The sequence below is a fragment of the Schistocerca americana genome, chromosome 1 (genome assembly GCF_021461395.2).
Source record: "Schistocerca americana isolate TAMUIC-IGC-003095 chromosome 1, iqSchAmer2.1, whole genome shotgun sequence".
In the NCBI taxonomy this organism is placed as follows: domain Eukaryota; kingdom Metazoa; phylum Arthropoda; class Insecta; order Orthoptera; family Acrididae; genus Schistocerca; species Schistocerca americana.
Window position 1 is genome coordinate 1,177,947,025 of NC_060119.1, and position 14,572 is coordinate 1,177,961,596.

General features: G+C 42.1%; 1 protein-coding gene across 1 annotated transcript in view; it reads left to right on the top strand.

The window, feature by feature from the left end:
- Window positions 1-14,572, top strand: part of LOC124597889 — a 266,067-nt gene that overhangs the window by 219,017 nt on the left and 32,478 nt on the right. The window contains exon 8 of the mRNA XM_047135967.1: window positions 8,954-9,156. Coding sequence (XP_046991923.1) covers window positions 8,954-9,156 — 203 coding nt within the window. The remainder of the gene's footprint in view (window positions 1-8,953; window positions 9,157-14,572) is intronic.

Here is a 14,572-nt window from a genome sequence, read left to right on the forward strand (position 1 = left end):
AGAGACATTCGTCGATGGCAGATTTTCCTACATTTCTGGGTCTACCACCAGCCACAAGCACAGCCAGTAATGTGGGTGTTTCATACACTACTGCTGCTGCTACTACCCAGCCAGAAATATTCAGCACGTTCATTGTGGTCTGCGTGGAGAATACTCCGGGTCCAAGCGTATTTTTTCGTATCCAAACCCATTTGCTGTACGATACATCGACGGCATGTTCCTTTATGCGTGGTTTGACAACGCATCATGTTTCACATGTGACCAGCATCTAGCCGTGTTGCAGTGCTCACTGCTAGTTACCCTTGCGTAACTGTGTTCTTCCCATTTGCACGTGGCATACCGTTAAAATGAATGATCACAGGTTCCATATTACGTGTATTACACACCGAGGCCCGTTGTTTCGTATTGTATGAGTGGTGGCACAGCCGTCTCCGCAACAAATGTATTGTCGTAGTAAAATACTTAAGCATGTTACTAAACCACCTTTCCTTTAAACGTTTGTCGATACCTGTCAATAAACGACATATAATCATAGGAAAAGTTTTACTTCTATTAGTCGTGGGCATAAACACAATTCCCCTCAGTTGTTTGACAAATGTTTAGAAGCACTTCGTACAATTTGGATGATGGATGTAACATTAAGAAGTGGGCAGGCTGCTGAAAATTATACATCGAATCATGTTGTCTGGCAGCTTTGTCGAAGAAAAGGACGGTGTAGAATTTCACTAGATAAAAGCTTCTTTATGCGTCATTTTCTGTTGATGCCACAGCTTCGTTTCAGTCACACTGGCGCTATACCGCCCGAAATTTCTCTCGGAGAATAGACCCCATTTGCATCTTAATGAACGATCAGCGTAAGGACGAGAAACTGGTAGGAGAGAATGATGCTTCTGGCTCTATCACTAGATTAGCTGTTCCCCATGGCATATAAAACGATGGACACCGTTACCCCACGTAATTCAGAACGATGCAACAAAATTCCTCCATTTATACAAGCCTATTAACTATAGAAAATTCGCATATTCAAAGAGAGGTGGAAATTAAATTTACTCCCCGTAATCACGCAATCCCTGAATGCCACAATTGCAATACTTCAGTCTGTTATTCTATTTTAAGACCAATACCTTTGTGTTGAACTGATTATATTGCGAGTCATTTGTTGCCCAGGTAGTTGCTCAGTAGTTCTATTACCAAGTGAAATACAAAGCCTTGTATGATACAGTTAGGTGATTCTACACTGTCATCGGTACAACGAGTTCGGACGGCACACCGTTTTCGTATGTCTTCACTCTAAGTGAGAAGCGTATTCCTATTTCTGCATAGCAGCTCCAAAGAGCTGTTATTCCTTTCATAGTAACAAAGATTGTGTCCCCAAAAATTTAATAACGAGTCTTCTACTAAATTCGCGCATCTGTACTCGTCTTGGCAGGTGCATCTGTAGGATAATATTTGTGTTGACATCCTCATCTTGGTGAAATCTGCATCTGCCCCTTGAGGGGCAGCCAGAGTTTCTGAAAAATATGAACTGATGGACAGTCAAAGAAAAAGCCTCATATCTTGCGAAAACCGGCTTCGAGAATTCTAAGAACAAATTTACTGGCACGATTCTATGAATGTTCTTCAAAGGCTTTATTGATTCACAGAGTTCTCTGCGAAGTCACCTGAAGTTAATCAAATCGTGTGCTTTGTACGCCGCCTAAACGCGATGTAGGGAAAAGCAGAAAGTAACATTCTAGTTTTTTAAAGTATTTACAGATTTATTTTACTTTTTATTCTATTTTACTCGCCCAGTACCGTAGGACCAAATTGAGAAGCAAATCCGCAGGGTCATGTAACAATTACATGAAATTAACATCAGAGAAGCTAATAATAGAGAAAATAGAATTTACACGAATCCTATGCGGACAACGAGCTGTTGACTATATACTAGCGAAATCAACAATGTAGCACAGTAATTTTCTTAGTTTTTTTCCAGGGACTCAGCGACAAAACGGGAGGAATGCAGCATCAGGAAAATCTTCGAATAGGGCTTGAAAGTGTGAGGATTACTGCTAAACCTTTTTTCATTCTTGTGGTAACCTTATGAAAATGAACGCGGCAGAATAATGCGCGCCTTTCCGCTCAAGAGTTAAGGAGGGCGATCCAAATATAGATTGGAATCTGCCTAGTATTAAATGAGTCAAAGCTGCTAATTCTTGGGAATAAGCTCATTTTATTATAAACAAACGACATTAAAGGAAACATTTGTTGAGAACAATTCGCAGACTCATGAGGAGGAATCGACAAGAGGTTCGCGAACTTACACCATATATTGCTCGAATTGACCATTTATGAGCCAGAAATACCATTTAAAGAGTTCCCTTTAAAAATAATGCCGTTTGTCAAAGCGAGTGTAAATAAGCAAAGCAGAATAATTTTCGTGTTGGACTTTCTGTTAAAGTAAATACAGCAACATTAGTTTATTGAACAAGATTCCGAATATGGGCTCTCGATGACAACTTACGATCTATCTCAGTGGTTGCCAATCTTTCTTGCTACGAGCGAATACTAACATTATTGGATGAGACATCGGACTAGCTATCGTGAGGGTGTGATATGTTGGTCCTCGATCCCCAAGTTCTGATCGTTAGAAGTCTGCCCCATTCGGAACACTTCGGGTCGACTGTTCTCCGTTTCAGATTTCTGCCAGCCTCGGTGATTTAACGGTTGTGACACTATAGTTGCGTGGCGAAGTGTTGGTATATTTACTATGTGCGCGAATTGCTTTGATTAATAATAGTATTTGTACTTACATTTAAATGCACTTCTGAGTGTAAGAAGCCATCACAAAGGTTTTATGAGCGATAAAGGCCATTTTTTTATACTCACTGCATTGTATTACAACAGTCTAATTGCTTTAGTGCTTCTTGCAACAAATAAGTACCGCATTTGAAGATGAGTGTCTCTGTAATAACGCACTCACCAAACGCAGTTTGCTTCCGTGTCCAAATTTATACCATAGCGCTGATCGGTACGGGTCGCGCATACGTGTATGTTGTCAGTACTGGAAAACAAGCAATAAATCGTTTCTCCATATCACACCCTCTAACCCCGCGGTGGTCGCCCTACTTACCCCTCTGCACCTCAGGAAAGGGCCGAACTTTACTTACCTCAGAGACGAATTCACGAACGTCAATTTAAAGTAGGCACATCTTAAAGTCTTAGTCTCTGTAAGTATTTTTGTTCTTTACTTAATAGAAAAGCTACATTCTTAAGAGTCTCCTAGCGTTAGTTGACGTTTCTATCGGCTGCTAGTTGTCAGACGCATATCATAAAATACGGTTAGAATAGTGGGCCGCATGAAGACTTGACTCGGTCCGTATGTGGTACTGATCTTTATGAGCACCTGGGGATTTGGACTGTTCAGACTCATTGATCACTTACCCATTCTGTATACTCAGAATGTTAGTTTTATTTGAATTGCAAAACTGTACAAACTGAGTCGTGCTTTGATTTAGTATCAATTTATTTTGTAGAAGCTACGAACTTTTACCTTGGAATGCACTATGAGATATTGCCTATGCTGCACTCAACATCATTCACTACCAAGTTAGTCTCATCAGCAAACAGCAATATTTTAAAATCACGTGTCATGTTAGAAGGCATCTTATAAAGTAGATGTCCCAGCACCTATCCCTGAGGCAGTCCCAGTCGTACGCCAACTCATAGCCGTTCTCATTAATGTGGTTTTCCCATCTGTTTTTCAAAGTATGAGGCGAACCAGTTAAAAACTACGACACTTATTCTATAATGGTCCGTTAACGTTTCATAATCAACACAATAAAACAAATTTTTTAGATCACAGAACATGCCTAGTGTTCACAGCTTTTTGTTTAATTCATCTAGTTAGGTTAGGTTAGTGTTGTTTTAACGTCCCGTCGACAACGAGGTCATTAGAGACGGAGCGCTAGCTCGGGTTAGGGAAGGATGGGGAAGGAAATCGGCCGTGCCCTTTGAAAGGAACCATCCCGTTTAATTCATCTAGTGTCTCGCAGAGAAAAGAGGATATACCATCTTCAGTTGTTAAACAACTTTTATACCAAACCAAACTATACGTTCGACAGTAAATTATGTGAACCAAAATTATCAAATACCTTTGTGTATCTAGCCTTTGCAATAGCTTTTGGTAACACTGGGAAGGTCTAAAATTATCTACAATATCCCTTTCCAACAATGGGTGCAAGCCCCCTCCACGAAAAACATGACCACACCGTAACACCACCGCTTCCAAATGTTACTGTTGGCACTACACACACTGGCAGATGACGTTCAACGGGCACTCGCCATACCCACTCCCTGCCATCGGATCGCCACATTTTGTACCGTGATTCGTCACTGCACACAACGTTTTTCCACTGTAAAGTCATCCAGTGTTTACGCTCCTTACACCAAGCGAGGCAATTGGCATTTATCGGCGTGATGTGTGGCTTATGAGCAGCCGCTCAACCATGAAATCCAAGTTCTCTCACCACCCTCCTAACTGTCATAGTACTTGCAGTGGATCCAGATGCAGTTTGAAATTGCTGTATGATGGTTTGGATAGACGTCTGCCTATTACACATTACGATCCTCTTCAACTGTCGACGGACTTCGTCAGTCAACAGACGAGGTAGGCCTGTACGCTTTTGTGCTGTACGTGTCCCTTCACTATACATCGGAAACAGTGCACCTACGGATGTTTAGGGCGTGGAAATCTCGCGTACACACTTATCACACAAGTGACACCCAATCACCTGACCACGTTCGAAGTCCGTGAGTTCCGCGGAGCGCCCCATTCTTCTCTCCCTCGATGTCTAATTACTACTGAGATCGCTGATATGGAGTACCTGGCAGTAGGTGGCAGCACAGCGCACCTAATATGAAAAACGTTTGTTTTTGGGGTTGTCCGGTTACTTTTGATCACATAGTGTAAGTGGCAAAGTCTACTACAGGGCGTGCTCGCGCAAAGTAAGTTGGCACTTGCGCAGAAAAGCATTTTCGTTCACATTACTGACCGAACAGTACTGGCCGGGCAGTAGTACCCTCAAGTTTTATCAGCTGATTCGGTGCTCTGGTCAGAGGCTACTGAGTTACCGAGTTCGTCATGCTGACGTAACCTGTTAATGCTTATACAATAGCTTGCAAACTCACTAACTTCAAAAATGGTTCAAATGGCTCTGAGCACTATGGGTCTTAACATCTGAGGTCATCAGTCCCCTAGAACTTAGAACTACTTAAACCTAACTAACCTAAGGACATCACACAGATCCATGCCCGATGCAGGATTCGAACCTGCGACCGTAGCAGTCGAGCGGTTCCGGACTGCAGCGCCTAGAACCCCTGTGGCCACCGCGGTCGGCAAACTCACTAACTGTAGCTCAGAAGATCCGCTTGTGAATAGGTGTCAGCGGTTCACCTGCACATCCCCTCCCGCTCGCTGGTCGCACACAACGAAGCCCCCACCTCCACCTTCGCCACCTCCTTTACAATACCGCCTGCGCAGGTACGGGCCAAGTTATATTATGCACGCACTATTGTCGGCCTACTCCATCAGTGGAGCCACGATGAATAATGGCCACTTGTCAGGTGCAGTATATGAGACTCCATATCCATATTGCAACTTGGTGAGTGAATCACTGCCGGAGACAGAGTTAGCGTCTGTGAAGTGAATCAGTATAGCTGATTAGAATCTCCTTGCCATCTGACAGACTAGAAATGAAGTCTGTGTACTGCCTTTAAACTTAAAAACGAGTCATCTCCGAATTCGCCGTCTGCGTCCGCTTCGAGACCCGATTCGCCTGCTCATTTAACTGAAAACTTTTCGCTTGCGACTGTTATCAGGTACGTGTGGACTATAGCAAAGTAGAAAGGAAAGCGATTACAAGAGATCACAAGAATAACAAAGAATTCGTCGCATTGCCATTACATACACAATTGGCCACCAAGACGATTATTATTTAGAAATATATTGATCAATTGGTTCGCAGTCAATATTATTATGTTCATATACCCTGTGTTACCAATGAAGGGCAGATTTTTAATGTGTGTTACCTTGATGTGCACACACACACACATCAACATGTTGGTTGTTCTTTTCTCTGCATCCAACAGTCTTCCCGCAAATACCTCATATATTTTACTACCGCATGTTGTTGAGACTATCGTGACTACACCAGTAAGTTTCACCAACTGCGACATAATCGCGTATAGAGACACTGATCCAATACTGTCAAATGTTTTTTATTCCAGTCCCTGATCACAATACCAATTCCTTAGACGATGACCGGTTTCAGTCCGTAATGACCATCCTCAGATCTAAAATATATAAATATATACATCTAGTGATCAGTGTGTCTTTCAACATAAAGCAGCAATATGTATCACAATATACTGTCATACAACTAGGGAAATGTATAGATAAAATATAGTACAAGATACCTGTTTTACACCATGTTCTAAAGTGATAAGGCCATAATGGCATCGTCAAAACATATAAATATAATCAGCACAGCATCGTCACATATATCGAAAATGAGGTGTAGAATAGGCCACATCGTCCACATAGTGATTATTGCTACTGGCTACTGAAGTACAGTAGCAACCAGAAACCTGTTTGCCTACATCCTCCCTAGATGTCGCTACTGTGGGCTTACTTATATGTAGTCATCATTTATGCAAAAAACACAATCTGATTAAAACACATTAAGTAAAATGCATGTAGCAGACTTCTTAAAATTGGTGACTATCACAGAAACCAATTGTAATACGTTAAGAGATGAATGCAGTTACCCATATAAAATTATTAAAAGAAAATATATGAAGAGAATAGGTCCGATCCTTTTTTATGGTGAATTTACGGTCAACAATTAATATACGTAATACATTGCCTTTGGCAACCTATAAATTGCTTATGAAAGATACAATGTCTATATGATAGCTGAAAAAGAGACAGATCAATGATCAGCGCCCTCTGTTGGGTCGGCCGCTAGGATGTTATGTAGGCGCGCACCGATCGTAGAGAATTTAACCACTAGAGGGCTTTACATACATCGTGACATGTCTCCCACAGAAAACGTTTAAACAACATATAAGCAGTCAATAAATAAAATTATATAGTCTGGCTATACATTCCATGAATAGGTAGGAGATTATCAGTTACAGAATTAGAGCGACTACTGTGCGGAAGTAAGGCAAATGCCTTCTGTTCTCAACATAATTCATCAAGTAAGGCTAGGTATAAGTACGCGAGGAATTATTTGGTTATCGTAGTATGTTATCAAATAAAGCAAAGTAGGCATTGAGCACAAAACCGCTTCGTAGATTCAGTATGCTAGTGGGTCATGCTTTTTGCCTTTGTAAATCTCTAACTGCTTCAACAAGTCGAGAGCGCGACCCTTCTCTGCACTGTGTAAAATACGCACACAACTCTCGATATTGTCTACAGTGTGGCCGTTTTCTGTTAAATGCATTCCTAATACAGTTTTGGTCTGTGCTTGCAAATGCTCCCTGAATCTAATTTTAAAAGAGCGGCCAGTTTGACCGATGTAAAATTTGTCACAACTACTACAAATGATTTTGTAAACCCCAAAACCGTCAAATTTATCAGAGTCTTTACTCATACTATGTTTAAAACGGAGTTTCAGAGTGTTGTTAACTTGGAAACCACATCTAACATTAGATTTATTGAAACTCTTTTCTATTTGTTGGGACATTTTTCCGTAAAATTTTATTGGGATAGTTTTCAGGTTTTCTTTATTCTTTCTTTTTTCTAGATGATTGTGGGTCTGCCTATTATTTACTTTCTGTTTTTTATGCTATTGGATGGGCGCATAACATCTTTAGCTGAAAAAACGTTGGCTACTGCAATTTGCTTTCATATACTAAGTTTTTGGCGTATTTCACTGTCGGCCAATGGTAATCTAAATAGTCGGTGGATCATAGAGGTGAAAAAGGCGCTTTTATATCGAGATGGATGGCATGAACTGCTTCCGATAATAGTATCTGTACATGTAGGCTTTCTGAAAATCAAAAATTTATGTCTGTTATCAACCTTCTTAATGGTAAGGTCTAAATAGTTAATGGAACCCGCGTCTTCTATTTCTGTAGTAAACACTATTTTTTGGTGCATGTTGCCTATGGCTTGAGCAAATGCGGTAACCTCATTTTTCGTCCCCCTTTAACACTAACAAGATGTCATCGACATAACGTTTATAATTTATGGTCTTGTCTTCAGTCGTGGGAACTTAGCAAAGAACTTACATTCTAAGTCGTTCATGAAAATATCTGCAAACGTACCAGCCAAACTGTTACCCATCCCAAGACCATCTATTTGTTGATATATGTTGTCATTGAATGTAAAATAGTTACAAGTTAATGCAAATTCTAAAAGTTCTATTAATTTTGTGTATTCTGCAGTACTAATCTTATTATGAGTTAGCAGATCACGTTTAGTAATCTGAATCGTTTCCTTTATGGGGACACTACTGTAGAGGTTTTTTACATCTAGGGAAACTAGTGTCCCATTATTTGGAATAGGTGTATCCTTAATCGCCTTAGCAAGGTCAGAATTTTTTTTTTCAGCCCAAAATTGGTAGAGAAAGTGTACACTGCTTCAAGTTTGTTGTTAAGAAACTTATTTAGTTTACAACATGGTGATGACAAATTTTTAACAGTTGGACGGACTGTGTTTCCTTTCTTATGTATCTTAACCTGCGATCTCAGTTGGGGAAGCTTAGGATTCATCATTTTGGCGATTTCTATTCGTAATCGTTAAGCAGAAATTGGGAAGATGGTCATTACGGACTGAAACCGGTCATCGTCTAAAGAACTGCTATTGTGATCAGAGACTGGAATAAAGAACATTTGTCTCCATTTATCACGTATGCAACCCTCAACACCGGACTCGCACTTGCACCGTACCGCTACTGACTTGCAGACGGTTCTGTCGACGCCGCGACGCTCGCCGCGCATCCTCATCACGCGCGCCTTCTCGGAGGAGAGCGACCACTCGCCGCCGGCGTCGGCCGCGGCCGGCGACCTCGGCGACGGCGGCGCCGGCGTCGGGCTGGGCCGCAAGTACTCCACGTCGACCACGTCGCTGCTGGACCGCCGCTGGCGGCTCGCGCTCGACGCCAAGGAGCGAGAGGCGGCCGCGGGCATGGTGGCTGCGGAGGCGGTGGCGGCGGCGGGCAGTAGCGGCGACGACCAGAGCTGCGGCAGCGCCGTCGCCAGCAGCGACGACGAGGGCGACGACGCGGGGGCGGAGGGGGCGGGGGCGGCGGCGGACGCGGAGCGGCGCTGCTTGCGGTGGGGCGACGCGGCCGACTGCGGCAGCGCCAGCGGCTCGCTCGTGCTCAACGACTGCGACGCCAGGTAACGGCCAGTCCGTATCCAAGTGGCGGGCTCAAGCCGTCACGTTAGTTTGTTTATGACCACTGCCGTTTTTGTGACGGCTCCCAACCCAAGGTCCTCGGTGGTACTTTTGGGGCAGCCACCACAAATTGTATAAAGCGTGGGTAGTGACCAGGATGTAGCCATGTCTGTTGGCCGAAAAATAATTAGTGACAAGAATTGTGCCAGCTAGAATGAAGAGATAACTTATCTTTATTTCTGATGAAACGTGCACCAGCAATACAAGTCCAAGTAATATCCAGGAGTAATCCGTGTACTGAGCCTAGTCGAATACAATAGCAAATATCACACTGCAATGGCTCCGCTGTAAACTCCACGAAAGGCTAGCAATAGACAATCGACAATAGACTGTCCGTCTCGGGGGCAGCGCTCCTCCTTATATGCAAAAGGCAGAGGGCGCTGCGGACTCGAGCTCAGCCGTGGCGCGACCTCTTCCGTCGGCGGTAACGCCCTGAGACGCCGACGGCCGCGACGGGAACTGTGGCCAGCGACGTCACGGTCAGGGCGCGCGTGCGCGAGTTGGTTGGTTGGGTGCGTGGATACAACAACCGTCTGCTAAGGGCTGACAAATTTTAAATAAAAGGATGAACTTAATTCAATAGTATGTATGTCACCCAGTAACAGACTTTTTTTTTGTAGTAAGTGTAAGTAGGCTGTTTAGGTTTTTATGTTGGTAACGCCACGTAGCGCTCTGTGTGAAAACCACTGACTGTGCTGTGTGCAATCTGTGGTTGGTTTCCATTGCTGGAAACAGCCTACTTACAAAAGGTATCTTGAATGAGACGTCCCCCAGGCTGTGGCAAGAGTTATGTCTCCGCACTATCCTTTCTACCGTGTCCTAGTTCCGCAAGTTTCGCAGGGTAGTTTCTGTGAAGTTTAGAAGGTACGAGACGAGGTACTGCGGAAGGAAAACTGTGGGGACGGGATATGAGCCGTGCTTGGGTAGCTCAGTTAGTAGAGCACTTGCCCGAAAAAGGCAAAGTTCCTGAGTTCGAGTGTCGGTCCGGCACAGTTTTAATCTGCCAGGAAGCTTCAAAAAGTATCTTTATAAGAAAACACCCATTACATACTAAATGAGAAAAAACATAGAGGAGACTGTTGTACTGTGAAACTCTTTTCAGACATACTCTGTAACAGAAATTCCTGTAATAGCAGTTTTATATATTTTTATAACATTTTGAAATGACAGCACTCACTATAAGTGTGCAGTCTTTTTCTGAACTCACAAAATTCAGTCTACAAAAATAAGTACAAGGTACAACTCGGTAATGTACGATCTGACATATAAAACCTGACCGCTAGCTAGCCACAGCATACACCAGGTCTGAGCCTTCACTTCAGGCAGCAGTAAAACCAGCTACCCCTTCAAACTTTTAAGTTCAGCCATATTCACGATTTCGCAACTCTGTAGTATACGGAAGGGTCTGGAGGAAGTGTTGTCTTCTTGTTAAGTTGTTGCACTGCTGCATCAGCTCGTGGTCTAGTGGTAAACGTCATGCATTGTAGCTACAAAGTCGTCAGTTCGAGTCCACACCTTCCTCTATATTTAACCCAGATTTCGGCTGTCTCCTAAAGCTGCTAGTGTGATATAACTACAAACAAATTCGCTTCACTTCCTGACCCAACAGTAGGAGCAAAAACTTGTAAACTGATACTTTAATTTGCTATGATGAAAGCGGTACTGATGGACAATAAATGCGAGTTAAAAGCTGTGAGCTGTCTGGGGAAGTTAACCTTGCATTACTGCGCAACTGTTTCACCAGGTAACTAGTCTAGGTTTACCAAATTCCCAAACAGACTAACATTAATTATAATCTTTTAAAAGTCAAACAACAACCGGTAATATATATATATATATATATATATATATATATATATATATATATATATATATAAAAGGAGAATTTAAATAAAAAGAAAGAAATCGGTTTATATTTGGAAATTTATTTTAAGATTGATCATTGAAATTTCAGCATATTAAACGTGAGTTATAACTGAGCTGGTGCCTTATTTAGGATTGTGAAAATATGAGATTGTAATCTTACGGAACACATAAAATATGGAGCCAAGATTGGGAGACTGCATACAACACTGCATTCATAAAATAACACGCGAAGAACGTTGAAAGATAAGCAAGAGGAAATTAACCACAACCAACCGATTCAGTTTTCACCCAAAGAAATTACGTTCGTAGCACAATCCTGTCCGTCATGTAATTACCACACACTGGTATACTAAATTCATACTAACTCTCTCTGAAATCTTCCCAAAAAGAATAGCTGAGGGCTACTTTGATGATTACACCACATGCTTCACGTGGTCAACTTGGTTTACACAAAGCGTATAACTGCACAATAATTTTGATAATTAAAATAAATTAGATCGAAAAGCAATTTATAAAAGAAAAACCTCGAACTGGTTACTATCGTCTTACTATTAACCTGACGGGTCAAACAATTGTATAAGCACGTGGTACTGGCCTCACAAAGTACGCCCCACGTGGGTTGAACATAAAGAAAAGTTGCTATATTGAAAAATATTGTCAAGACGAGACGTTATAATCAGACTAGCATTCGCATTTAAGATTGATGATCTTAGTTAGAGTTACTGATCAACACGTGGTTCCACTTTACTCACAAAGTAGTGACAAAGCAACTACCGGAAGATATTCTGAACTACTTCACACGCGAATTACACTGCGTTGCAATTTAAGATAACATTAGATATTTTAGAGCTAAACCTGAAATAAAGGTGATTAAATTTTCAGTTAGGCTGAACTTAAGAAATCCATTGTCCTACGGACTTAGCAGACACGCGCTTAGCCGGAGATCTTACCACTTCAGACGCTCGCCACGGACCGACTGACCTGCGCTCCTACCGAGCGTGTCTCCCAGATACCAACGGAAGTGACCAGAGGGGCAGCTTCCTATACCAACATGACAAGGGACAGCCAGGACCATGCTAAGAATGGAAACCTCTCTGCTTTTAGAAAGCATAGCTACCTGTTCCGACGTTGGTCCTACTGTTCTCCAGCAGACAGGCTTGTCTGCTACCCTCAAGCATGCAACTAGAAACACATTTGCTCATTCATCCTCTCACACAGAAGGGAAGGGGGATGACAGTATCTTATCATATACAGTATATACAAGAAAGCGGATGTAGGTTCCGTATGAGACTGTGTGACATGAATTACATATAAACTGTGTTTTAAAGTGTAGTAGTGTGACAGATCGTTCTTGTTTATGTGTAAAAGTAACACGTTCCACTACTCAGTCTCCTCCCAGATAGTCAGAAACGCCACAGTAAATTTAGAAGAGGAATTTATGCCGTAAATGACAACAGATTTAAGAAATTAAACATGAAAGGAATCCAACAGAGACCTTTCATAACCCCAACGCTCCGGGAAAAGACTGTGCAGGGAATTTTCTGGCCATGCTAGGACATTCCCAAGCAGGCTTCTCACACCCTACTTAAACCAAAAGTGTAAAGAAAAGGCAAAAGGTCACCAGCTACTTGCTAAAACACAATAATTTCAACAAATCTTTAAAATCTACTAATTTCAAACAGAAAAAAAGAATACAATCTGTGACACCTATTTAAAAGATAGTGTAGACCTAATTCGGTCAGCAAGTAAAAACAATGGTTCCTGTGTCATTAATATGAAAACAATTTCTGGTTGTTACCCTTGTGGAGTTCACCAGTATTTGCTCATTGCAAGAGCCAACTGATCACAGGAAAATTTATGACTGTTTATTAACAAGCAAAATTTATGAAAATAGCAAAGGTACCACAGCAATTAAAAAAGAACATCAAATAACATCGGTATTAAAAAGCAGAACATTACAATGCACAATCCGCAAAAGCAAAAAAAAATGATAAGAGAAAAAAACATGTTTTACAAAGTGGTTATCGCAAAAAATTCTATATCTTATAAAACTAATAATTTGTAGAATTAAAATAACTGTGTGGCACTAATTTAATCACTTAACTATATTTCAATTAGTTAGCAAACAATGAGCACTGTGTCATTATACTGAAACTACAATAATTATGTGATTGTTACCCTTAAGGGGTTCCTCACAATAAATATTCCCCATGCAAAGGCTAATCGATCACAGTCCAATGAGAATGAATAGCAATCTGACTGATAAACGAAGCAATGCGACTTGAATGAATTTACGAAACAAAATATCACCAATCTAATACATCACACAAGAACAAACATTGATCAATAAAACAGTACAATAGTCAACATCTAAAAAAAACACCAATAATTAAAACACCTGCAAAATACAAGAGTCAAAGTCTAAAAAAAACAATAAATAGAACACCTGCAAAATACAAGAGTCAGTCTAATAAACACCAATAAATCGAACCCCTGCAAAACACACGAGTCAAAGTTTCTGTGACAGAAACACACGTATATGCATTGAACTAAGAACCGTATAATCACTGTTCACTGAAACACTCAGTAGTTCCACTGTTCCGAGGCACAATATAAGGGGTAGGGGGGAGGGTTCGTCGCCGCAGCTGTCAGTAGGGTTTTTTTTTGTCCATCTGTTGCGTGCAATCCCGCCGTCTCTGCCCTCTCATGAAATTTCTGTTGGTGGCCCGTGTCACGTACATCTCGATTTGGTTCCATGTTTGTGTTGTCAAATTCGTGCGGTATCCTCGTTTGACACGCGAGGTTGATATTCCTGGGCAAGGATGACACTTGATGGCTCTTCTTTTGTGCCACCCTTAGCGACCAGAGAACATCGAACCATGATTTACTGTCGCTTGACAGTAGGCATCCGTCAGGAAATGTCGATATGCGTCGTTGACGTCTGCAAGTTTCTCTGGACAGTACCTGTCAAAAGGCTCCACGCCCCTTGTGTTGTTTCACCGCGGCCGTCTCGTCACGGTCGCGTGCGTGTGGTGCGTTGCCAGGAGATGGATTTCTGCGCGGTGGACCGCTCGCCCATCTCAGGTCATCGCCTCCACGACTGGGGCGGCCGCCCATTAGCTCCAGGTGCAAGGGAAAGTGTTTGTCGCGTGCCCTTCTTTTGTTGTCGACCGCGCTCCCGAAGTGGCCTGGTTGACAGCGTGTCCTGCTGGGAAACCCGCTAGTTTACAACTAGCCCTTCTCCTCGCTGCTCCCGCT